The sequence below is a fragment of the Mastigoproctus giganteus genome, chromosome 10, assembly GCF_048544385.1.
Source record: "Mastigoproctus giganteus isolate SK-2022 chromosome 10, ASM4854438v1, whole genome shotgun sequence".
In the NCBI taxonomy this organism is placed as follows: domain Eukaryota; kingdom Metazoa; phylum Arthropoda; class Arachnida; order Uropygi; family Thelyphonidae; genus Mastigoproctus; species Mastigoproctus giganteus.
Genome location: NC_143584.1, coordinates 219,540,859 through 219,568,768, shown reverse-complemented (window position 1 = coordinate 219,568,768; position 27,910 = coordinate 219,540,859). Strand labels below are relative to the sequence as shown.

The 27,910-nt window shown below is 38.9% G+C and overlaps 1 protein-coding gene across 12 annotated transcripts in view; it reads left to right on the top strand.

Moving 5' to 3' along the window:
* The window catches only part of Rab3-GEF (Rab3 GDP-GTP exchange factor), a 973,693-nt gene that overhangs the window by 425,199 nt on the left and 520,584 nt on the right, over nt 1–27,910 (top strand). For all 12 annotated transcript variants that reach the window (XR_016547514.1, XM_090382519.1, XM_090382521.1 and 9 more), the window contains exon 17: nt 14,545–14,662. Coding sequence is in view for 11 of the 12 variants with exons in the window: in XM_090382519.1 (XP_090238645.1) it covers nt 14,545–14,662 (118 nt within the window). In the remaining variant the exon portion in view is untranslated. The remainder of the gene's footprint in view (nt 1–14,544; nt 14,663–27,910) is intronic.

Here is a 27,910-nt window from a genome sequence, read left to right as displayed (position 1 = left end):
CAGAAGTAAGTAGCCCGCCAAAAAGAGAAGACAAAGGAAGCGAGTGTCCGAATGACAAGAATGACAATAACTTACCGCTACTTGACCGGTCGACAAAAAAGACTTTTTTGTCGACCGGTCAAGTAGCGGTAAGTTATTGTCATTCTTTTTTGTCGACCGGTCAAGTAGCGGTAAGTTATTGTCATTCTTGTCATTCGGACACTCGCTTCCTTTGTCTTCTCTTTTTGGCGGGCTACTTACTTCTGTAAGGTCATCCATGTTCTGTATGTTATACTTTGGCATAATATTTTTGCTTAACTTGTATTTTATTTATTCAAAATTTATATTCTAAATTATTTTTTTCCACATGTCCGCGTACACGTGTTTTTTGACATACAGAACATGTCAGAAACAGAAGTAAGAGTATTGCTGTTCTTTTTCATAATTTAGGTGGATGACCTCTGAAGAAGACACAGAAATTATGAAAGATACTGCAATGCTATTTCTACTTTGGTCGTTCTTTTCAAAAATCTGCTATTTCTACCTTGGTCGTTCTTTTCAAATTTTGCATTTTTTCAAAATTCGCACTTTGTTTATAACGTTACACTTTTCTTTTCCGTTCTTCCCCCTTTATTCAACATACATCGCTCCCAGGGTACACGGTATTTTCATTATTAGCATAAGTTAAATTAAAGATTTACACATAACATTAAAAATAATTTTCTATATACATTATGGTTGTAGGGTACCTTTGCTCTTGCAGTGTCCCTGATCCATAATTCATATTATCGATATTTCATTTTATCTCTATTCAAATTCAAATCCATTTTCTTTCTTTACTTAATTTTAATTTTTTATTCATAATTATATATATATATATATATATATATATTCAAGGGGTTTATTAGCTATTATTTTATATTAATTCTAATTGTAATTGTTCGAAAATACTTGCCTATCTTTCTCAGGCTGCAAAGATAGAGCTAGTAAGTAAATATTTTTGTATTGACTTTTCTAAGTGTAGGTTGTTTCCATAAGCAGTCTATGTTTGGATATATAGCTAATGGGATGCGAAGATAGGAAAGTACTTAGGATAGTAGTAGACACTCCTGCCCTTGTATTGCACTAATAGCTCAGAGTGTTGAAGAATTTTAGGGAAAGGACAGTGAATAGAATATGATTGTAGAAAATACAGTTGGTGCTCAGGAAATCCGGAGGTACAAGTTCTCGTCTGTATTAGTAACAGCCCTGCATTGGGTAGGTATTTGCAATTTGAAAAGAGTTGTCTTTGTCTCTCTGTATATCCAAAAAGTTATGTCAACTCTAATGTTTAAAATAACCACCAGCTATTAACAATAATAGACTCACTAGCATTAAGAGATCAGTTTTAAAATTAAAATATTAACCATTAAAATTACATTCTAAATTGTATTAAACATAAAAATTAAATCTAAAAATTAACATAAATTAGAAATTAGCAGGTAACTGGCAGATATATGTGAAACAGTTTCTTTCAGGATGCCACACCGTTTCAGTACATGTACTGAAATAGTCCATATATGCCACCATTAATGTTTAAGTAGTTTCCTGTCCATATAATTTAGTGTTGGGGCCAAAAGTTTCAAAACGTGAATTTATCTTACGTACAGGAAACTGTAGCATCTACATTAAGCTTCCTATACTTTTAAGTTGTTGATGGTAGCTGCAGTTATAATTAAAACAAAAAGACCAATTATCAAGTTAACTTTCTGCTAGGACTTACCAATCTGCACGTAGCAGACAGAACCAAAACGTGAGAATGATTGCTTGAGCTTGCCGCCCTAGTCAAGGGCAAAAGTGGCAACCTCTACGGTCCAAGGCCAACCACTGTAGTAAAGGCCCTCTACCAACAGTATTTTCTACAATCATATTCTATTCACTGTCCTTCCCCTAAAATTCTTCAACACTCTGGGCTATTAGTGCAATATGAGGGCAGGAGTGTCCATTGCTATCCTAAGTTCTTTCCTAACTTCGCCTCCCATTAGCTATATAGCCAAACATGTACTGCTTATGGAAACAACCTACACTTAGAAAAGTCAATACAAAAAAAAAAAAAAAAAAAAAAAAAAAACAATTTTATATATATATATATATATATAAAATATTACTAGTATAAAATACATTAAGTAGATGTTTATGCATGGAAATGAACTAATGAAAATATGGTGTACCCTGGGAGCGATATATGTTGTGAACGAAGGTGGGAAGAAAGGAACTGGAAAAATAATTGTAACGATAGAAAAGTAAACCAAAAGAATATTTTTGAAGAGACGACCTAGGTGGAGATAGCATTGTAGAGTCCTTCATAATTTTTGTGTCTTCATCAGAGGTCATCCACCAAAATCATGAAAAAGACATCAATGCTCTTACTTCTATTTCTGACATGTTCTGTTTGTCAAAGTACACGTGGTAATATCAATTTTAAAGTTTTGAATAAAATTATGAATAAAATTAGAATAACGTTATACCAAGTTTGCAATTACATAATGTGTTAATAAGTTATAGTATACAGAACATGGATGACCTTACAGAAGTAAGTGGAACGCTATGAAAGTACAAAAGAAAAGGCAAAGACAAAGGCAAGGAAAATCCGAATGACAAGAACTTACCGCTACATGCCGGACTGACAGAAAAGACTGTGTCAGTGGGTTACCAGTGTATATATGCATGTGTACGCTAGCAGCGCCTAGCGTTAGACAAATTTTGGTGTGTGTTTATTTGAAATAACGTGGACGGTGAAGCTACGCTAGGTTAAGTACATGATGCTCAAACTGCCCGCGGGATAGTTAAGAAATATAATAGCTGACAAAGTAGCGATAGAAGGCAGCTAAACTTTGTTAAGGCGAAAAATAGGTTGGGTAAAACTAGAAAAATAGAGCCCTGATTTCGTGTTCGGTAAACTAATGGCTCACAGGGCATAAGATGTAGAGGCTAGTAAAGTGGAAAGATGATTATGGTAGAAATATGTAGTTGGGCTAGGGTAGTTCGGGGTTGCAAAAACATATATATATATATATATATAATCTTAAATTATATATATATATATATATATATATATATAATCTTAAATTATAGGTGAAAACCTCATACCTTTGAGTAGGACTGTTAATCTCTCAACACTCAATTGCGAATGATTATAATATGAACTTACCCCCCCCCCCCCCCCCCGTGTATTGAAATAAATGGCACCTCCGTAGCAGGTGGGAAGGTGCAGCAGTGCGTAGCACACGCTTCTCGATTAGACCGGGGTTTGAGCCTGTCACCACCAAATATGGAGGATGCGGAAAGGTCAGGGAATGACCACCGCATATCCCTGGAGCAATATGGCCTTAGTTACTACTGCTCCTAAAAAAAAAAAAAAAAAAACCAAATAACAAACAATTGAAATAAACGAATCAAGTTAAAATAACTATTAATTAAAATAAGCATGTATTTAACTCTCATATCACATCAAGGGAATCGGAAAGAATCACGGAAAGACAGTGGCCACCAACCTCAAAAAACCAACCAACACCACAAGCCATCATGAGAACTGAAAAACAATTGACGCGAAATTCTAAAAACGATGACACTAATAAATTAATTCACACATAAGTTAAACTTTAAATCGTTATTAACTTCTTTTAAGAGACCACCTTATTCGGTTTGTTACCGTGTTCACAACAAGTACAAAAGTGATTTGCGAATGATATCCCCCCTGTTTTATATCAAATTAACGACACCTGTCACGAGATTATTTATATAAACCAATGTATGAATTGCTATTCAGGCATGCACATAAGAATCCACAAGTCCGAAATATAAGGTCTGCATATATTAATAGAATTAACATTTAATCACATTTCTAATGTGTCGGCAATTAATAATTTAAAATATTCACGCTGTTTATTAAGAACCTTGAATTCATTATAAAGAAACATGTCCATCAGTGATTGCATGAAACACAAGCTCAGATGCACCCGTTCTACCTGCTCTAACCGATGCCAAATGCTGCTGTATCCTTACCGAAAGTAAATTTTGGGTCGAGCCAATATAACAAATGACAGGGCGGATCACAAACATTTTATTAAAGTTCTGTATATACAACATAGGTATACACAATTTATTAACATATTTAAGAACACTGAATTTAAGATTGTTCCACAACCCATGAATAAGCTCCATGCCATCTTGAAATATAGGACATATGTAGTTCCAACCATGGAAGCTCACAATATTGTTTACAATATTTCTTGTGGTGGATGCAATTTTGCTTATATTGGCTCAACCCAAAATTTACTTCCTGTAAGGATACAGCAGCATTTGGCATCAGTTAGAGCAGGTAGGACGGGTGCATCTGAGCTTGCGTTTCATGCAACCACTGATGGACATGTTTCTTTTTAATGAATCCAAGGTTCTTAATAGAAAGAAAGCTTGAATATTTTAAATTATTAATTGCCAAAACATTAGAAATGAGATTAAATGTTAATTCTATTAATATACACAGAACTTATAATATTTTGGACTTGTGGACTCTTACGCGCATGCATGAATAGCAATTCATACATTGGTTTATATAAATAATCTCGTTTCAGGTGTCGTTAATTTAATATAAAACGGGGGGGGGGATATCATTCGCGAATCACTTTTGTACTTCTTTTGAACACGGTAACAAACCGAATAAGGTGGTCTCTTAAAAGAAGTTAATAACGATTTTAAAGTTTAACTTATGTGTGAATTAATTTATTAGTGTTCTCGTTTTTAGAATTTCGCGTCAATTGTTTTTCAATTCTCACTATGGCTTGTGGTGTTGGTTGGTTTTTGGAGGTTGGTGGCTGCCGTCTTTTCGTGATTCTTTCCGATTTCCTTGATGTGATATGAGAGTTGAATACATGCTTATTTTAATTAATAGTTATTTTAACTTGATTCATTCATGACAATACACGTGGGGTAAGTTCATATTATAATCATTCGCGATTGAGTGTTGAGAGATTAACAGTCCTACTCAAAGCTATGAGGTTTTCACCTATAATTTAAGATTATTATAATAATAATAATAGGACTTATTGGGCTTCATAGCCCCTTTTTATTTGAATTAGTAATATATATATATATATATATATATAGAAAAAGGTAAACTGCAGCCATTATCAATTCACTGCAGGATAGATTCGTGTTGAGGGAAATGGTCCATTTCCTCCTAAACAATTCATATTGAGTTGAAATGGACCATAATCTGCCATGCTACTCCAGTGCTGGTTGGCAGGCTGATGTTATTTAGCAGTCAGGGGCTTGAACCCACTCCCACTCCTGATCACTCTGATTTAATACATAAAATACTTAAATTAAATTAAAAATGTTAGAGGAGGAAAGGGATTTTCACTTATAATACATCCAGACAAGAAGTTCTCCATTCATAGACAGATTGCAAAGATAGCCCAAGGTGTCTTTGTTGATAATTTATCAAACATTCTCTTGTAAATAGATAGGGAGGTCATAATTCTACTATATATGTTAATTGTAAGACTTCCCTTTAAATACTGTATCCAAGTATGAAGACCACACCTAAAAAAGAAATCAAGCTTCTTACAAATGTCCAAGGACAGCCCCATAAAATTGCTAGTAATTTTATGGGGAAAGACTTTGAATATGTGGGCTACACAGATAGGTAACTGGGTAACCTTGGAGAGTATCAGATTGAAGTCCGTAGGGTTCTGAGAGGTGGAGCGGGGGAGAGAGCGAAATTATGAAGTTGAAATTTTGTACTTATTAATAATACTAGAACTAGGGTCTATAAATTCAGTTTATGGGAGAAGAGGTATAGACTGGATTGTAAGAAGTAGAGATTCTACTGTGGGCAGTCAAAGAGAGCAGACTTGTTTTAAGTTGGCTCCAGCGGATTAACTGAATGGAATTAAGATCAGGTGTCTAGTAGACAATTGTTTTGGTTAAAATTTGTTTAAATTTACTTTCTGTAATTTTTAAATTTTTTTTCAGCAATGTCGAGAAATTAATTTCTGTAGTATTTGTAAATTTAATTCTTAACTTTTCTAAAGTATATCTGTCAAGTTACATTCTTTCTGTGGTAACTTCGTAGCTTAATTTTAACTTCACTAGCAGATAAAGTTTTGATAATAGTTTAATTTCTGCATTACTTTGTTCATTTAAATTCTGTAATCTATATATTTAATACGGAAGCTATTTTCTTTACTCCGTCAGTGTGAACGATAGGCTTAACTGAACGGGCTGGAATTGATCTCAAATTGAAGCGATTTCTTCATAGATGTGCGTGCGCACAAAGTTTTTAAAATTTAAAAATTCCAAATAGTTTTTTTATTCTACAGAATGGGCTGGTTTTGTAGTACAAATGAGAATAGTTCGACATTCACTTCATAGATGTAGCCACAGGAAGATGTTAACTGTTAAACAAACAGTTGTTTAAGTTGATAAGCCATTTTTAAGTGATTTAAGTGATTAACACTTTGCACAATCATGTCCTTTTTTTTTGAAAAAAAAAAAATAAATAAATAAATAATAATAATAATAATTCTCTACTAGTGCTGCCTACCTTAAAAGAAAGAACTACACAGACTAATAGATTAACAGTAGCTGCTGGCAGAGGTAAAAGTGATTCTTGCACTACTTCTATTGAAATGCAGTTGAGCAGAAGCCTGGAAGGCAAGGCAATGGGGATTTCCAGGACCGCTGGGAGTCATAGTGGAACAAATAAATACATCGGCTGTGTTAGGGTAACTAAGAGTAGAAACAGGTGGATGTATACTTGCATGTACACCAATGGTAGGAGTATAGTTAATAAATTCGATGAGCTTGAAGTGCTAGTCAAGACATGAAATGCAGATATTGTTGGGATATCAGAGACATGGTGTCACACAGATATAAGCAGTGCAGAACTGGAATTTGGGGAGTACAATGTAGTAGTAGTAGTGGCATGTGATGCAAGAAAGCATGTGTATGAGCTTATGCAGCATCAGCCAAAAAAAAAAAAAAATCACACCATTCCCTCTAAATGCCTGTCCAGTTCCTCCTTAAATTTATTCAACCTATTAACTTCCACAACTACAGATGGAAGTTTGTTCCAGCAATTAACCACCCACTGCCTAAAGGCAAATTTCCCCACATCTATTCTACATCTGTCTTTTCTTAATTTGAATTTATGCCCCCTTAGGTTCGTAATCTGAACAAGTGGAAGGATCCACTTGTTCAGGAGTACAATGAGTACAAGGAGTACAATGTGTACAGAAAGGAGAGACAGGACAGAAAGGGAGGAGGGGTTATGCTGTTATTTAAGAAACACATAAAATCTATGGAAGTGCAACCAATTGATGTTGGTGGACAATGAATGTTGAGTCTGTTTGGTGTGATATAAGCACTGGGAAAGGAAAAATGAGAGTTGGTGTGTGTTATAGGCCAAATGAATCTGGTGAGTATAATGAGCAATTGTGCAGTGAAATAGAGAGGGCCAGTAATTCACAGTGTCATATAATGGGGGATTTTAATTTCCCAGAGATTGACTGGAATTTGTGTGTTGGTCACTCACACACTAGCAAGGCTTTTGTGGATTCATTGGATGATTGTTTTCTAGAGCAGCATGTTCGGGAGGCAACTAGATGGAGTAATACACTTGATCTGATTATCAGCAGTCATTCTTCGTGCATCAAGAATCTGCAGATAAAGGAACCACTAGGTGGCAGTGATCACAGTTTGCTGAAGTGGGATTTACTCAAAGAGGTTACTACCATCAAGGGTAAAGGGAAGGGTTTTTGCTTTCGTAAAGGTGACTATGGTTGTCTGAGACAGTATTTAAATTTTATATGGGTGGACCAACGATGTTACCAACAGCAAATTCAAAATGGGAAGCATTCAAAGAATTAATCTTGGAAGCTACTAGGCTTTTCATACCAACAAAGAAATACTGTTCAAGATTTAGGCCTAAATCGATGTCAGCTGAACTAATTAGACATGTGACAGAGAAGAAAAATGCATGGGATACATACAAATTAACATGTGACACAGAAACCTATGATAGATATAAGCTGGTCTGTAACCAAGTTACAAAGGAGGTCAGGCAGGCGAAGGCAGATTACGGGAAATCCTTGGCAAGGGGTGCGAAGAAAAACAGCAAAGAGTTCTTTACTTATGTAAACTCTGGAAGGAATGGGATGAATCAGATTGGTTGACTGGATATTGATGGTTCAACTGTTGATGATCCTGTTCAGGTGGCTAACAAACTAAATGAGTATTTTGCATCTACATTCACACCTGAGGAGTTATTCAGGGAGGGGAATGTCAAAGGTGAATTAAACTCTGGCATTGACCTAGATGATTTTGCAATAACTGAGAGGAAAGTGGAGGAGAAATTGTTGAAGAAAACATAAGAAAGGCACCTGGGGTGGATGGAATCTATCCAGTTATATTAAAGGAGGCAGCAAAGAAAGTAAGCAAACCCTTAGCCATAATTATGAGAGCTTCCCTGGACTCAGGGGAGGTACCCATGGACTGTAGAAGTGCAAATGTGACCCCAATCCACAAAGGAGGGTCAAAGGGAGACACAGATAATTACAGACCTGTTAGTTTAACTTCTGTTCCAGGGAAATTAATGGAGGCACTGGTTAAAGAAGCATTGCAGGATCATCTAGACAAGTCTTCAGTTATAGCTCGGACACAGCATGAGTTTGTTAAGGGGGCAAGTCTTGTCTGACAAATTTGATTGGATACTATGATGTAGTCACAAAGGAACTGGATGCAAAGGATAACTTTGATATCATATATTTGGATCTTAGAAAGGCCTTTGATGCTGTTGCACATGGAAGACTGCTGCCCAAATTGGAGCAGTGTGGCATTGGAGGCAAGGCAAATTGCTGCTATGGATAAAGGGATGGTTGAGTGGGAGAAGACAGAGTGGTAATCAATGGACACTGCTCTTCCTTGACTAATGTTATTAAGTGAAATCCCTCAGGGTTCAGTGTTGGGTCCATTGTTGTTTTCTGTATTTATAAATGATATTGATGATGGTATATCAGGCTTAATGTCCAAGTTTGCAGATGACTTGAAGGTTGGTAGGGTTGTAATGACACTAATGACAGTACGCTGCTGCAATAGGATCTAGAAAGTTGAGCAGATGGGCTGAGAGGTGGCAAATGAAGTTTAACATTGACAAATGTAAAGTACAACATATGGGAAGCAGTAATTCCAGAGTAACGTATCAACTCTGTGCTACCACACTGACAGTGGTAGAGAATGAAAAGGACCTGGGGGTAATTGTGCAGGCAGATATGAAGTTTTCTGAGGAGTATAGATGGCCTGCAAGAATAGCTCATGGTGTCTTGTCAGTGATTAGCATTAGCATTAGTAGAGGCATATGATGCAAGAAAGCAAGCTTATTCAGCATCAGCCAAAAAAAAAAAAAAAAAAAAACCACTCCCATTTCACCCCTCCGTTCGTCCGAAATACCTGTCCAGTTGAGCTTTAAATTTGTTTAGGCTATCAACTTCAACAACAAGTGATGGAAATCGGTTCCACCAACCAACCACCCGCTGGCCAAAGGCAAATTTCCGCACATCTATCCGACATCCGTCCTTCCTCAATTTGAATTTATACCCTCTGAGGTGATTATTCTGAGCAAGATGAAGAATCCCATTGGCATTGAGAATGCTCAAACCATTCAAAGCCTTATACACCTCTATCAGATCACCTGATAGAGGTGTATAAGGCTATATTGCAAATTACAGAGTCTCCAGACTCTGTAATTTGCAAAACTTAAGCCTTTCTTCGTAAGAGCAACCCTTTGTTCCATTCACTAATCCTGTTGCCCTTCTCTGTACCCGTTCCAGCAGCTCTACATCCTTCTTGAAATGAGGCCTCCAGACCTGTATACAGTACTCAACATGTGGCCTAACCATTGCCTTATACAAGGGAATAATCACCTCCTTATCCCTGCTAGAAAAATTCCTGTATATCATTGACAAGACACCATGAGCTACTCTTGCAGCTCGTCTGCACTGCTCAGAGAACTTCATATCCGCCTGCACAATTACCCCCAGGTCCTTTTCATTCTCCACCACTGTCAGTGTAGTACCGCAGAGTTGATACGTTGCTCTGGGGTTACTGTTTCCCATATGTAGTACTTTACATTTGTCAATGTTAAACTTCATTTGCCACCTCTCAGCCCATCTGTTCAACCTTTCCAGATCCTGTTGCATCAGCATAGCGTCATTAGTGTCCTTAACAACCCTGCCAACCTTTGTATCATCTGCAAACTTGGACATTAAACTTGATATCCCATCATCAATATCATTTATAAACACCGAAAACAACAACGGACCCAACACTGAACCCTGAGGAACTCCACTAATAACATTAGTCCACGTTGAGCAGTGTCCATTGATTACCACTCTCTGTCTTCTGCCACTCAACCATCCCCTTATCCATAGCAGCAATTTGCCTCCAATGCCACACTGTTCCAATTTGTGCAGCAGTCTTCCATGTGCAACAGTATCAAAAGCCTTTCTAAGATCCAAATATATAATATCAAAGTTATTCCCTGCATCCGGTTCTTTTGTGACTACATCATAGTATCCAATCAAATTGGTCAGGCAAGACCTGCCCTTAACAAAACCGTGCTGCGTCTGAGCTATAACTGAATTCTTGTCTAGATGATCCTGCAGTGCTTCTTTAACCAGTGCCTCCATTAATTTACCTGGAACAGAAGTTAAACTAACAGGTCTATAATTACTTGTGTCAGTCTTTGATCCTCCTTTGTGAATTGGGGTTACATTTGCACATCTCCAGTCTATGGGTACCTCCCCTGAGTCCAAAGAAGCTCTCATAATTATGGCTAGGGGTTTGCTTACTTCCTTTGCTGCCTCCTTTAATATAACTGGATAGATCCCATCCACCCCAGGTGCCTTTTTTATGTTTATCCTCAACAATCTCTCCTCCACTTTCCTCTCAGTTATTACAAAATCATCCAGCTCACTGCCAATGTTTACTTTACCTACATCATTCTCCTTCCTGAATAACTCCTCATGCATGAATGTAGATGCAAAATACTCGTTTAGATTGTTAGCCACCTGAGCAGGATCCTCAACTGTTGAACCATCAATATCCAGTGGACCAATCTGATTCATCCCTTTCCTTCTCGAGTTTAAATATGTAAAGAACTCTTTTCTGTTTTTCTTTGCATCCTTTGCCAAGGATTTTTCGTAGTCTGCCTTTGCCTGCCTAATCTCCTTTGTGACTTGCTTACAGACCAACTTATATCTACCATAGGCTTCCATGTCACCCATTAATTTGTATGTATCCCATGCATTTTTCTTCTCTGCCACATGTCTCATTAGGCGCCTCCGTAGCCAGGTGGGAAGGAGCAGCAGTGCGTAGCACACGCTTCTTGATTAGACCGGGGTTCGAGCCCGTCATCACCAAATACGGAAGATGCGGAAAGGTCAGGAATGACCACCGCATATCCCGGAGCAATATGGCCTTAGTTGCTAATGCTCCTAAAAACCAAATAACAAACAAACATGTCTCATTAGTTCATCTGACAACCATTTAGGCCTAAACCTTGAACAATATTTTTTAGTTGGTATGTAAAGCCTGGTAGCCTCCAAGATTAGTTCCTTGAATGCTTCCCATTTTGAGTTTGCTGTTGGTAACATCATCAGTTGGTCCCACTGTATAGAATTTAAATACTGTCTCAGACCATCATAGTTGCCTTTACGAAAACAAAAACCCTTCCCTTTACCTCTGATGGTAGTTACCTCCTTGAGTAAATCCCACTTCAACACACTGTGATCACTGCCACCTAGTGGTTCATTTATCTGCAGATTCTTAATGCATGAAGAATCACTACTGATAATCAGATCAAAAGTATTGCTCCCTCTTGTTGCCTCACGAACATGCTGATGTAGAAAACAATCATCCAATAAATTCACAAAAGCCTTGCTAGTGTGCGAGTGACCAACCCACAAATTCCAGTCAATATCTGGGAAATTAAAATCCCCCATTATAAGACTCTCTGATGTACTGGCCCACTCTATTTCCCTGTACAATATCTTATTATACTCATCAGAGTCATTAGGCCTATAGCACACTCCTACTCTCAATTTTGATTTCCCTATGCTTATGTCACACCAAACTGACTCGACACTGCCCTGTCCATCGATGTCGACTGGCTTCACTTCCTTGGACTTTATGTGTTTCTTAATTAATAGCATAACCCCTCCTCCCCTCCTGTCCTGTCTATCCTTTCTATACACATTGTATTCCCCAAATTCCAGTTCCACATTCCTTATATCTGTGTGACACCCCGTCTCTGATATCCCAACAATATCTGCCTTTGATGTTTTGAGCAATACCTCAAATTCATCAAATTTATTTACCAAACTCCTAGCATTGGTGTACACGCAGGTATACATGCACCTGTTTCTATTCTTAGCTACCCTAACACAACCCATGTGTTTACTTGTACCGCAATGACTCCCAGCAGTCTCTGAAATATCCTGCATCTTGTTTTTCAGGCTTCTGCTCATTTCAATAGATATACAGGAATTTTTCTAGCAGGGATAATGATGTGATTATCTCCTTGTATAAGCAATGGTCAGGCCACATCATGAGTACCGTGTACAGGTCTGGAGGCCTCATTTTAAGAAGGATGTGAGCTGTTGGAACGAATACTGAGAAGGACAACAAGATTAGTGAACAGAACAAAGGCTAAAGTTTTGCAAATTACAGTGTCTGGAGGCTAGGCACCTGCGAGGTGATCTGATTGAGGTGTACAAAGCCTTGAATGGTTTGAGCATGCTCAATGCTGATGGAATTCTTCCTCATACTCAGAATAATCACCTGAGAGGACATAAATTCAAATTGAGGAAAAATGGTTGTAGGATAGATGTGTGGAAGTTTGCCTTTAGCCAGCAGGTGGTTGATTGCTGGAACAAACTTCCATCTGTCGTAGAAGTTGTTAGCTTAAATAGATTCAGGGCAGAACTTGACAAACATTTGGAGTGAGGGGATGGGTGAAATAAGGGTTTTTTTTTTTTTTTGGTTGATGCTATATAAGCTTGCTTTCTTGCATCATGTGCCCTTGCTAATGCTAATGCTAACTATTCATAAGGATTCCATTTCACTGCTTGCTCACTATATGTCCCCACATTGCGCATGCGAGCTCATACACTCATTGCCATTCGTTACGTTTAATGCATTTAAAACTTAATTGAAATGAATTTGAATTGGATCCTAATCTAATAAAATAGTTCATGACAGTTTGATTCCTTTTGTTTTTGGCCACAGTCTTTCTTATGTAAATGCTGTTTTGTTGCATGCTATTCTTGCCGCAAAAAATGAAGAGTATGAAAGAATCAATTTAGAAATTTTACAAATGACGCCTGGTGATTCATTACAATATAAGAGTGTTAACACAATTATATCTGAAGATACTGAAGAACTTTTTCATGATATCCAACCGAATTCCTGAATAACCTCAATTTAAGTGGTTTACCACCCAACATTTTGAGTTAAAGATAAGAGCATTTGTTATTTTACTGCAGAATATGACAATTTCAGAAGGATTGATCAATGGTACGAGACTTATAATCAGCGTTGTTTATCAGAATTGTTTGGATCTAGAAAAAATAATAGGAGAAGATAAATGAAAACAGGTACTCTTATCGCATGTAGATTTGACTCCATCCAATTTGACTTTGCCATTCTCATTTAAGAGATGGCAGTTTCCTATTCGTCTGGCTTTTACGATGACTATAAATAAAAGTCAAGGGCAAACAAAAGTCAAGGTCAAGAGATAGAGTCAGAATTTCGCTTACTAACCCTGTATTTAGTCACGGCCAATTGTCAGATCATTCCAGCATGTTAAGATAAGGTTACCAGAAGGGCAAATACAAAAATGTCTTTTTCAAAGAAGTATTATAGAGACTATAGTACATTTTAAGAATTTGGGCTGCAACATGAGCGTCGTGATACATTTTCACAATTCTACATCGACTTTTCCCAGAAAATTGAGGAAGTGTAATTGAAGAACAGTGAGAGGTTTCACATTAGAGACATGGAGATGAGGTACAGGGGAGGTGATCAGTTTTTAAAATGAAAGATGAGTTTTTAGTGAACTTTTTACTATTCTGCCCTTTTTAGTAGTATTTTTAAGATGTATTTGAAAATTGTGAAATTTTTGCCAGCATCCACTTTAACCAGTGACATTTCACATTTGTGATCAGAGTGATAAAAGTAATGATAACCTTTCTCAGTTTCAATAGTAATGTGCCAGTAGTAATAAGCAAAATCATGTATTCATTATATGCACAATTCTTATATTATTTTTATATAACTGTGTTTAATTATGTAGGTAAAAAATAAAGAAATTTTATATAAAAAAAAAAATAAAATTATCATAATTTCATACTTTGATAGTCAGTGATGAAATTAAATCAAATTTACCGTTATCAGAATGGTTTTTGACATTGGTCCGTCAGTCAATTTTGTTGTGATTTATAATCTTTCCTTTCTTTTTTTTTTAAGGACGAAAAGGATTAGTGGAGAAGACATCATTAATTAAGCATAGTACCAATCAGCAAAAGAAACAGCAGCAGGAAGTGCAGCGTATGCAGACACTTGAGGCACGTAGTACAACACACAGGTATTGTTCAAAATTTTTATAGCATCCTACTCATTCTGTTACAGTTTATAGCTCTATTAGAAGAGCATTGATTACAGTATCGAAATTTAGTTGATAAGATTGTTTATTTCCAAACCAAGAATATTTTTGTGTAATTATTGTCAGGTATATATTATTTCAAATGGAAGACTTTAAACTTAATTTTTGTAATTTTTGAGAATTAAAAATATAATCCCTTTATAGATATCACTTAATTCGTTTCATGAAATGATAGTATTATTTAAGGTGGGAGGACAGGATTCTATGGCTGGATGTGTTTGTGATGTGTACCAAGTTACATTTTAGCATTAGCATTACTAGAGGCATATGATGCAAGCCAGAAAGCTTTTGCAGCATCAGCCAAAAAAAAAAAAAAAAACTTCCACTTCACCCCTCCGTTCGTTCGAAATACCTGTCCAGCTGAGCCTTAAATTTATTTAGGCTATCAACTTCCACAACAAGGGATGAAAGTCTGTTCCACCAACCAACTACCCGCTGGCTAGAGGCAAATTTCCGCACATCTATCCTATATCTGTCTTTCCTCAATTTGAATTTATGCCCTCTCAGGTGCCTCTCTGAGGATGGTATTCTTCCTCTCTGAGTAAGAGGAAGAATCCCATCAGCATTGAGCATGCTCAAACCATTCAAGGCTTTAAACACCTCTATCAGATCACCTCGCCGGTGCCTAGTCTCCAGACACTGTAATTTGCAAAACTTAAGCTTTTCTTCATAAGAGCAACCCTTTGTTCCATTCACTAATCTTGTTGTCCTTCTCTGTACTCGTTCCAGCAGCTCTACATCCTTCTTGAAATGAGGCCTCCAGACCTGTATACAGTACTCAAGGTGTGGTCTGACCATTGCCTTATACAAGGGAATAATCACCTCCTTATCCCTGCTAGAAAAATTCCTGTATATCATTGACAAGACACCATGAGCTACTCTTGCAGCCCGTCTGCACTGCTCATAAAACTTCATATCTGCCTGCACAATTAAACCCAGGTCCTTTTCATTCTCTACCACTGTCAGTGTAGTACCAAAGAGATGATTCGTTCCTCTGGGGTTGCTGTTTCCATTATGTAGTACTTTACATTTGTAAATGTTAAACTTCATTTACCACCTCTCAGCCCATCTGCTCAACCTTTCCAGATCCTGTTGCAGCAGCATAGTGTCAGTACTATCCTTAACAACCCTGCCAAACTTTATATCGTCTGCAAACTTGGACATTAAGCTTGATATACCATCATCAATATTATTTATAAATACAGAAAACAATAATGGACCCAACACTGAGCCCTGAGGGACTCCACTAATAACATTAGTCCATGATGAGCATTGTCCATTGATTACCACTCTCTGTCTTCTCCCCCTCAAGTACCCCTTTATCCATAGCAGCAATTTGCCTCCACTGCCACAGTGCTCCAATTTGTGCAGCAGTCTTCCATGTGCAACAGTATCAAAAGCCTTTCTAAGATCAAAGTATATAATATCAAAGTTATTCCCTGCATCCAGTTCTTTTGTGACTGCATCATAGTATCCAATCAAATTGGTCAGGCAAAACTTCCCCTTAACAAAACCATGCTGTGTCCGAGCTATAACTGAAGTCTTATCTATATTGCCATGGGGGATGTCTTTGTGTGTGCGCGATGCAAGGAGTGTAACGAAATCAGCGACAACTCAGCGTTGTTGTCGCCCTATATGAGAGCTTGAAGGACAGAGTGGATGCCCTAGAAGGATCTAAATTGAGGGGAATATCAAGCTCTCAGCTGCCCACATCAACTCCAGAGCTTGCACTTGGTCATCACGCATCACACAGCGGCAATCCCCAAAGCAGAATGCGCTGGTCCCACAGGAACTAGTAGTTGTTGGTGACTCTATTGTCAGGGAAACAGGGAACATGCTTTGTAAAAAGGATAGGTGAAACAGGACCAGGGTATGTCTGCCAGGGGCAAAGATTGATGACGTTGTAGAGCGGATATCATCTTATAAGGGCACAAAAGATGATATAGTTGTACATGTTGGCACTAACGATATTAAGAGTAGGAGACCGGCAGAATTACTTAACAAGTACAGGTCACGGTTGAAAAAAAGCCGTGAATTAGAGTTGAATTTTAAAGTGTCTGCAATTCTGCTCAGACACAATAGGAGGGAGTATATGATGAGAGCCTTGTCGATAAATTCAGCCATGGAAAGACTGTGCAAGGCTCAATGGGTAGAATTTTTTTCAGCCTCTGTACTTGTTAACAGGCGAGACTGCTTCTAAAGGGATGGGATACACTTAAATAGAAGGGGTGCAATAATATTTGCTGATGCTATCAAGACAGTGTTAGGTGGGTCAGAAAACTGCTAGAATGGGAGGATACAAGAACTAATAGATTAACAGTAGCCACTGGCACAGGTTAAAGTGATTCTTGCACTGCTTCTCTTGGAATGAACAGAAGCCTGAAAAACAAGATGCAGGATATTTCAGAGACTGCTGGGAGTCATTGCGGTATAAGTAAACACATGGGTTGTGTTAGGGTAGCTAAGAATAGAAACAGGTGCATGTATACTTGCGTGCACACCAATGCTAGGAGTTTGGTAAATAAAATTGATGAATTTGACGTATTGCTCAAAGCATCAAAGGCGGATATTGTTGGGATATCAGAGATGTGGTGTCACACAGATATAAGGAATGCAGAACTGGAATTTGGGGATTGCAACCTCTACAGAAAGGATAGAACAGGATAGGAAGGGAGGAGGGGTTATGCTATTAGTTAAGAAACACATGACATCCAAGGAAGTGAAGCCAGTCGACATTGCTGGACACTGCTGGGTCGAGTCAGTTTTGTGTGACATAAGCATTGGGAGATCAAAATTGAGAGTAGGAGTGTGCTATAGGCCTAATGACTCTGATGAGTATAACAAGAAACTTTACAGGGAAATAGATTGGGCCAGTAAATCAGAGAGTCTTATAATGTGGGATTTTAATTTCCCAGATATTGACTGGAATTTGTGGGTTGATCACTCACACACTAGCAAGGCTTTTGTGGATTTATTGGATGATTGTTTTCTACATCAGCATGTTCGGGAGGCAAATAGAGGGACTAATAATCTTGATTTGATTATCAGTTAGTGATTCTTCATGATTAAAATTAAAAATCTGCAGATAAAGGAACCACTAGGTGGCAGTGATCACAGTGTGCTGAAGTGGGATTTACTCAAAGAGATAACTAGCATCAGGAGTAAAGGGAAGGGTTATTGCTTTCGTAAAGGCGACTACGATGGTCTGAGACAGTATTTAAATTCTATATAGCGGGACCAACTGATGATGTTACCAACAGCAAATTCAAAATGGGAAGCATTCAAAGAACTTATCTTGGAAGCTACTAGGCTTTACATACCAACTAAGAAATATTGTTCAAGGTTTAGGCCTAAATGGATGTCAGATGAACTAATGAGACATATGGCAGAGAAGAAAAATGTGTGGGATACATATAAATTAACACGTGACACAAAAGCGTATGTTAGATACAAGTTGATCTGTAACCAAGTTACAAAGGAGGTTACGAGAAATTACGAGATTACTCTGTGGTACTACACTGACACTGGTAGAGAATGAAAGGGACCTGGGATGGTTGTGCAGGCAGATATGAAGTTTTCTTGGCAGTGCAGATGGGCTGCAAGAGTAGCTCATGGTGTATTGTCGATGATATATAGGAATTTTTCAAGCAGGGATAAGGAGGTGATTATACCCTTGTATAAGGCAATGGTCAGGCCACACCTAGAGTACTGTATACAGGTCTGGAGGCCTCATTTCAAGAAGGATGTAGAGATGCTGGAACGAGTACAGAGAAGGGCAACAAGATTGGTGAATGGAACAAAGAGATACTCTTACGAAGAAAAGCTTAAGTTTTGCAAATTACAGTGTCTGGAGACTAGGCACCAGCGAGGTAATCTGATAGAAGTGTATAAAGCCTTGAATGGTTTGAGCATGCTCAATGCTGATGGGATTCTTCCTCTTGCTCAGAATAATCACCGGAGAGGGCATAAATTCAAATTGAGGAAAGACAGATGTTGGATGGATGTGAGGAAATTTGCCTTTAGCCAGCTGGTGGTTGGTTGGTGGAACAGACTTCCAACCCTTGTCGTGGAAGTTGATAGCTTAAATAAGTTTAAGGCTCAACTGGACAGGTATTTCGAACGAACAGAGGGGTGATATGGAAGTGGTTATTTTTTATTTTTTTGGCTGATGCTGCATAAGCTTGCTTTCTTGCATCAAATGCCTCTATTAATGCTAAATGCTAATGCTAAATCTTTGGCAAGGGATGCAAAGAAAAACAGCAAAAAGTTCTTTACTTATGTAAACTCTAGAAGGAAGGGGATGAATCAGATTGGTCTAATTGATATCGATTGATCAACTGTTGATGATCCTGCTCAGGTAGCTAACAAACTAAATGAATATTTTGCATCAACATTCACACACGAGGAGTTATTCAGCGAGGAGTATTCCAAAGGTGTATTCAACTCTGACAGTAAGCTAGATAATCTTGGAATAACTGAGAGTAAAGTGGATCAGAAATTGTTGAAGATAAACACAAGAAAGGCACCTGGGGTGGATGGGATCTAACCAGTTATATTAAAGGAGGCAGCAAAGGAAGTTGGCAAACCCTTAGCCATAATTATGAGAGCTTCCTTGACTCAGGGAAGGTACCCATAGTCTGGAGACATGCAAATGTAACCTCAATTCACAAAGGAGGATCAAAGGCTGACACAAGTAATTATAGACCTGTGAGTTTAACTTCTGTTCCAGGAAAATTAACGGAGGCACTGGTTAAAGAAGCACTGCAGAATTATCTAGACAAGACTTCAGTTATAGCTCGGACACAGCACGGTTTTGTTAAGAGGAAGTCTTGCCTGACCATTAGAATTAGTAGAGGCATATGATGCAAGAAAGCAAGCTTATGCATCATCAGCCAAAAAAAAAAAAAAACTTCCACTTCACCCCTCCGTTCATTCAAAATACCTTTCCAGCTGACAGGTATTTCGTACAAATGGAGGGGTGAAGTGGTATTTTTTTTTTTTTTTTCTTTGACCAATTTGATTGAATACTATGATGCAGTCACAACAGAACTGGTTGCAGGGAATAACTTTGATATTATATACTTCGATCTTAGAAAGGCTTTTGATACTTTTGCACCTGGAAGACTGCTGCACAAATTGAAGCAGTGTGGCATTGGAGGCAAATTGCTGCTATGGATAAAGGGATGGTTGAGGGGGGGGAAGACAAAGAGTGGTAATTAATGGACACTGCTCATCGAGGACTAATGTTATTAGTGGAGTCCCTCAGGGTTCAGTGTAGGGTCCATTATTGTTTTCTGTATTTATAAATAATATTGATGATGGTATATCAAGCTTAAGTCCAAGTTTGCAGAGATAATAAGGTTGGCAGGTTTGTTAACGACACTACTGACGCTATGATGCTGCTGCTGCAACAGGATTTGGAAAGGTTGAGCAGATTGGCTGAGAGGTGGAAATGAAGCTTAACATTGACAAATGTAAAGTACTACATATGGGAAACAGCAACCCCAGAGCAACGTATCAACTCTGTGGTACTACACTGACAGTGGTAGAGATGAAAAGGACCTGGGGGTAATTGTGCAGGCAGATATGAAGTTCTCTGAGCAGTGCAGACAGGCTGCAAGAGTAGCTCATGGCGTCTTGTGAATGATATACAAGAATTTTTCTAGCAGGGATAAGGAGGTGATTATTCCGTTGTATAAGGCAATGGTCAGGCTACACCTTGAGTACTGTATACAGGTCTGGAGGCCTCATTTCAAGAAGGATGTAGAGCTGCTGGAACCAGTACAGAGAAGAACAACAAGATTAGTGAATGGAACAAAGGGTTGCTCTTACGAAGAAAGGCTTAAGTTTTGCAAATTACAGTGTCTGGAGACTAGGCACCGGCGAGGTGATCTGATAGAGGTGTATAAAGCCTTGAATGGTTTGAGCATGCTCAATGCTGATGGGATTCTTCCTCTTGCTCAGAATAATCACCTGAGAGGGCATAAATTCAAATTGAGGAAAGACAGATGTAGGATAGATGTGCAGAAATTTGCCTTTAGCCAGCGGGTAGTTTGTTGGTGGAACAGACTTCCATCCCTTGTCGTGGAAGTTGATAGTTTAAATAAGTTTAAGGCTCAGCTGGACAGTTATTTCGAATGAACGGAGGGATGAGTGGAAGTTTTTTTTGGCTAATGCTGCATAAGCTTGCTTTCTTGCATCATATGCCTCTTCTAATGATCCTGCAGTGCTTCTTTAACCAGTGCCTCCATTAATTTTCCTGGAACAGAAATTAAACTCACAGGTCTGTAATTACTTGTGTCAGCCTTTGATCCTCCTTTGTGAATTGGGGTCCTATTTGCACATCTCCAGTCTATGGGTACCACAGCTGATTCCAAGGAAGCTCTCATAATTATGGCTAAGGGTTTGCTTACTTCCTTTGCCGCCTCCTTTAATATAACTGGATATATCCCATCCACCCCAGGTGCCTTTCTTGTGTTTACCTTCAGCAATTTCTCCTCCACTTTACTCTCAGTTATTACAGGATTATCTAGCCTACTGCCAGAGTTGAATACCCCTCTGGCATTCCCCGCACTCAATAACTCCTCATGTGTGAATGTCGATGCAACATATTCATTTAGTTTGTTAGCTACCTGAGAAGGATTATCAACAGTTGAACCATCGATATCAAGTGGACCAATCTGATTCATCCCCTTCCTTCTAGAGTTTACATAAGTAAAGAACTCTTTGCTGTTTTTCTTTGCATCCCTCTTTAAAGATTTCTCGTAATCTGCCTTCGCCTGCCTAACCTCCTTTGTAACTTGGTTACAGACCAACTTGTATCTAACATACGCTTGTGTGTCACGTGTTAATTTATATGTATCCTACACATTTTCCTTCTTTGCCATATGTCTCATTAGTTCATCTGACATCCATTTAGGCCTGAACCTTGAACAATATTTCTTAGTTGGTATGTAAAGCCTAGTAGCTTCCAAGATAAGTTCTTTGAATACTCCCCATTTTGAGTTTGCTGTTGGTAACAGCAGCAGCAGTTGGTCCTACTGTATAGAATTTAAATACTCAGACCATCGTAGTCACCTTTACGAAAGCAAAGGCCATTCCCTTTACCCCTGATGGTAGTTACCTCTTTGAGTAAATACCACTTCAACACACTGTGATCACTGCCACCTAGTGGTTCCTTTATCTGCAGTTTTTGAATGCATGAAGAATCACTACTGATAATCAGATCAGGAGTATTAGTCCCTCTAGTTGGCTCCCGAACATGCTGTTGTAGAAAACAGTCATCCAATAAATCCACAAAATCCTTGCTAGTGTGTGAGTGACCAACCCACAAATTCCAGTCAATATCTGGGAAATTAAAATCACCCATTATAAGATTCTCTGATTTACTGGCCCACTCTATTTCCCTGTACAGTTTCTTATTATACTCATCAGAGTCATTAGGCCTATAGCACACTCCTACTCTCAGTTTTCATCTCCCAATGCTTATGTCACACAAAACTGACTCGACCCTGCAGTGTCCAGCAATGTCGACTGGCTTCACTTCCTTGGATTTTATGTAGTAGTAGTAGTAGTGGCACATGATGCAAGAAACCAAGTGTAGGAGCTTATGCAGCATCAGCCAAAAAAAAAAAAAAAAAAAAAATCACACCATTCCCTCCAAATGCCTGTCCAGTTCCTCCTTAAATTTATTCAACCTATCAACTTCCACAACGACAGATGGAAGTTTGTTCCAGCAATTAACCACCCGCTGGCTAAAGGCAAATTTCCGCACATCTATTCTACATCTGTCCTTTCTTAATTTGAACTTATGTCTCAGTAGGTTGGTAATCTGAACAAGTGGAAGGATCCCATCAGAATTCAGCGTGCTCAACCCATTCAAGGCCTTATGGACCTCAATCAGATCACCACGCAGGTGCCTAGTCTCCAGCCACTGCAATTTGCAGAACTTAAGCCTCTCTTGGTAAGAGAATCCCTTCATTCCCCTCACCAATCGTGTTGCTCTTCTCTGTACACGCTCAAGCAAATCTACATCCTTCCTAAAATGAGGCCTCCAGACCTGTACGCAGTACTCAAGGCGTGGCCTGACCATTGCCTTATACAGAGGGACAATCACCTCCTTTTCCCTGCTAGCAAAATTCCTATATATCATTGACAAAACCCCATGACCCGCCCTAGCAGCCTGTCTGCACTGCTCAGAAAACTTCATATCTGACTGCACAATTACTCCCAGGTCTTTTTCATTTTCTACCACCTTAAGTGTAGTACCACACAGTTGGTACGTTTCTCTGGGGTTACTTCTACCCATATGCAGTACTTTGCATTTGTCAAGGTTGAACTTCAGTTGCCACTTCTTAGCCCATCTGCCCAAATTATCTAGATCCTGTTGCAGTAGCACACTGCCATTACTGTCATTAACAACCCTGCCAACCTTTGTGTCATCTGCAAACTTCGACATTAAGCCTGATATACCTTCATCAATATCATTGATAAATACACAAAACAACAGTGGACCCAACACCGAACCCTGCGGGACTCCACTAATAACATTAGTCCACGAAGAGCAGCACCCATTGATTACCACCCTCTGTCTTCTCCCACTTAACCATCCTTTTATCCATTGTAGCAACTTACCCTTAATACCATTCTGCTCCAATTTGTACAGTAGTCTTTCATGCGCAACAGTGTCAAAAGCTTTCCTGAAATCCAAGTATATGATATCAAAATTATTTTTTGCATCCAGTTCCTTTGTGACCACATCATAATAACCAATCAAATTTGTCAGACAAGTCTTTCCCTTAACAAACCCATGCTGTGTTTGAATTATTGCTGCAGTCTTGTCTAGATGATCCTGCAATGCATCTTTAACCAGCGACTCCATTATTTTACCCGGAACAGAAGTTAAACTAACTGGTCTGTAATTACTCGTGTCACCCTTCGATCCACCTTTGTGAATTGGGGACACATTTGCACATCTCCAGTCCGTGGGAACCTCCCCTGAGTCCAAGGATGCTCTCATAATTATGGCTAAGGGTTTGCTTAGTTGCTTTGCCGCCTCCTTTAAAATAACTGGATAGATCCCATCCACCCCAGGTGCCTTTCTTGTGTTTAAATTCAACAATTTCTCCTCCACTTTGCTCTCAGTTATTACAAAATCATTAAGCACACTGCTACAGTTTGATAACCTTCTTCCATTTTCAAATTGTAATAATTCCTTACGTGTGAATGTAGATGCAAAATACTCATTCAGTTTGTTTGCTATCTGAGCAGGATCATCAACAGTTGAACCATCGATGTCAAATGGACCAATCATATTCATCCCCTTCCTTTTAGAGTTTATATAAGTAAAGAAATCCTTGCTGTTTTTCTTAGCATCTTTTGCCAAAGATTTCTCGTAATCCGCATTCGCCTGCCGAACCTCCTTTGTGACCTGATTACAGACTAGCTTATATGTGCCACAGGCTTCTGCGTCACCTGATAATTTATATGCATCCCATGCATTTTTCTTCTCTGTCACGAGTCTCATTAGTTCATTTGATAACCATTTAGGCCTAAACCTTGAACGATATTTCTTAATCGGTATATAAAGTCTAGTAGCTTCCACGATTAATTCTTTGAATGCTTCCCACTTAGAATTTACTGTTTGTAACATCGTCAGTTGATCCCACTGTACAGAACTTAAAAACTGTCTGAGACCACTGTACACCCCTTTACAGAAGCAAAAACCCTTTCCTTTACCCCTGACGGTAGTTACCTCTTTGAGTAAATCCCACTTCAGCACACTGTGATCACTGCCACCTAGTGGTTCCTTTATCTGCAAATTCTTAATACACGAATGATCACTGCTGATAACCAGATCAAGAGTGTTACTTTCTCTGGTTGCCTCTCGAACATGCTGCTGCAGAAAACAATCATCCAATAAATCCACAAAAGTCTGACTAGTGTGTGAGTGACCAATCCACAAGTTCCAGTCAATATCTGGGAAGTTAAAATCCCCCATTATAAGACATTCAGATTTACTGGCCCACTCTATTTCTCTGTACAATTGTTCATTGTACTCATTCAAGTCATTAGGCCTATAACACACTCCTACTCTTATTTTTCCTTTCGCAGTGCTTATCTCACACCAAACTGACTCAACAGAGCACTGTTGAGTCAGTTTGGTTTTTATGTTTTTCTTAATTAACAGCATAACACCCCCTCCCTTTCTGTCCTGTCTATCCTTTCTGTACACATTGTACTCCCCAAATTCCAGTTCTGCATTCCTTATATCTTTGTGACACCACGTCTCTGCTATCCCAAGAATATCCGCCTTTGATGTCTTGACCAACACTTCAAATTCATCAAATTTATTTACTATACTTCTAGCATTGGTATACATGCAAGCATACATGCTCCTATGCCTATTCCTTGTTACCCTAACACATCCCATATACCCAACTATTCCGTGATGACTGCCATCCGTCCCTGAAACCCCCAACACCCCTCGCTCCAGGTCGCTTCTTATTCTAATAGAAGTTGTGCAAGAATCACCTTCACCTCTGCCTGCGGTTACTGTTAAACTATTAGTCTTTGTATCCCCCCAAACTAGCAGTTTTCCGACCCACCTAACACTGCCTCGATAGCATCAGCAAATATTCTTGCACCCTTTCTATTTAAGTGTATCCCATCCCTGTAGAAGCAATCTCTCCTGTTAACAAGTACAGTCCAGGCTGAAAAAAATTCTACCCCTTGAGCCTTGCACAATCTTTCCAGGGCCGAATTGATCGACAAGGCTCTCATTATGTACTCCCTCCTATCGTGTCTGGGCAGAATTGCAGACACTTTCAAATTCAACCCTATTTCAAGGCTTTTTTTCAACAGTGACCTGTACTTGTTGAGTAATTCCGCCGGTCTCCTACTCTTAATATCATTAGTGCCAACGTGTACAACTGTATCACCTTTTGTGCCCTTAAAAGATGATATCATCAACATGATGTTGATATCATCAACCTTTGCTCCTGGCAGACATACCCTGGTCCTGTTCCACCTATCTTTTTTACAAAGCATGTTCCCCGTTTCCCTGACAATAGAGTCACCTATAACAACTAGTTCCTTTGGGACCAGCGCATTCTGCCTTAGGGGTTGCCGCTGTGTTGCGTGATGACCAAGTGCAAGCTCTGGCGTTGATGTGGGCAGCTGAGAGCCTGATGGGCCCCTCAATTTAGATCTTTCGAGGGCATCCACCCTGTCCTTCAAACTCTCATATAGGCCCATAACAACGCTGAGTTGTCGCCTGATTTCCTTACACTCCTTACATCGCGCCCACACAAAGACATCTCCAATGGCAATATCATGTTCCGTTCCAGAGAGTTCGGCAAACATTTCACAAGTTGCACATTTTTTTAGGCTGTGATGCGTTGGAGAATTGCCCCCCTCAGTTCTCCCCCGAGTCACAGCACTCCTGCCACTTTGTGCCCGTTGCTTTGCTGCTCTAGTCTGGGGCATGGTAGTTTAAATTAATAAAATCAATAAATTAAATATCAATAGTATTTGAATAGAAACTATTAAATAGAAACAGTGAAGCGTATTACTATATAATTATGCGTTAGAGCTACCTAGCTACCTCAATTAATAAATTTGAATTCCCTACCACTATATCGAAAAAAAAATGGCTACAAAAATGGAACGAAATAACGGTTTTACCTATCGTAAGTAAAATCCACAAAAACTCTTTATCTAAATTAAAAATAAAAAATAACCAGCGTAACTATAACTATATGACTACGTATAAAGTACAATATAAAATAACAATCATGTAAATAAAAGGCAAACACTTATCGTTTTTGCGGAGCTTGTAACTGACAGCTGTAACTTTTTTTACTTAACTAATAGCACAACCCCTCCTCCCTTCCTATCCTGTCTATCCTTTCTGTAGACGTACTCCCTAAATTCCAGTTCTGCATTCCTTATTATCTGTGTGACACCACGTCTCTGATATCCCAACAATATCCGCCTTTGATGCTTTGAGCAATACCTCAAATTCATCAAATTTATTTACCGAACTCCTGGCATTCTTGGTGTACACGCAAGTATACCTCCACCTGTTCCTATCCTTAGCTACCCTAATGCAACCCATTTATTTACTTGTACCGCAATGACTCCCAGCAGTCTCTGAAATATCCTGCATCTTGTTTTCTAGGTTTCTGCTCATTCCAATAGAAGCAGTTCAAGAATCACTTTCATCTCTGCCAGTGGTTACTGTTAATCTATTAGTCCTTGTATCCCCCCCCAAGCTAGTAGTTTTCCGACCCACCTAACGCTGCCTCGATAGCATTAGCAAATATTCTTGCACCCTTTCTATTTAAGTGTATCCCATCCCTTTAGAAGCAGTCTCTCCTGTTAACAAGTACAGATGCTGAAAAAAATTCTACCCCTTGAGCCTTGCACAATCTTTTCAGGCCGGCGCCTCCGTAGCCAGGAGTGAAGGAGCAGCAGTGTGTAGCACACGCTTCTTGATTAGACTGGGGTTCGAGCCCGTCACCACCAAATACGGAGGATGCGGAAAGGTCAGGGAATGACCACCGCATGTCCCAGAGCAATATGGCCTTAGTTGCTAATGCTCCTAAAAACCAAATAACAACAACAACAATCTTTTCAGGGCCGAATTGAACGACAAGGCTCTCATCATATACTTCCTCCTATCATTTCTGGGCAGAATTGCAGACACTTTCAAATTCAATCCTAATTCACGGCTTTTTTTCAACAGTGAACTGTACTTGTTAAGTAATGCTGCTGGTCTCCTACTCTTAATGTCATTAGTGCCAACGTATACAACTATATCACCTTTTGTACCTTAAAAGATGATATCCGCTCTACAGTATCATCAACCTTTGCCCCTGGGAGACATACCTTGTTCCTGTTCCACCTATCCTTTTTACAAAGAATGTTCCTCATTTCCCTGACAATAGAGTCACCAACAACTACTTTTTATCCAAAATATGCAGGAGGTTAGTTAATAGCGACAAATAGCCTGTTGTTCCCTTGTGCAAGGTTGGTTCAAAAAGTTTCAAGGCTAAATTTGTTAAAAATATCTGAAGATTAAGAAAAACTCTTTATTATTATTATTATTATTAGCCATATGGTGCAAGGAAGCCTGAGGCTTATGCTGCAACAGTCAAAAAAAATTCC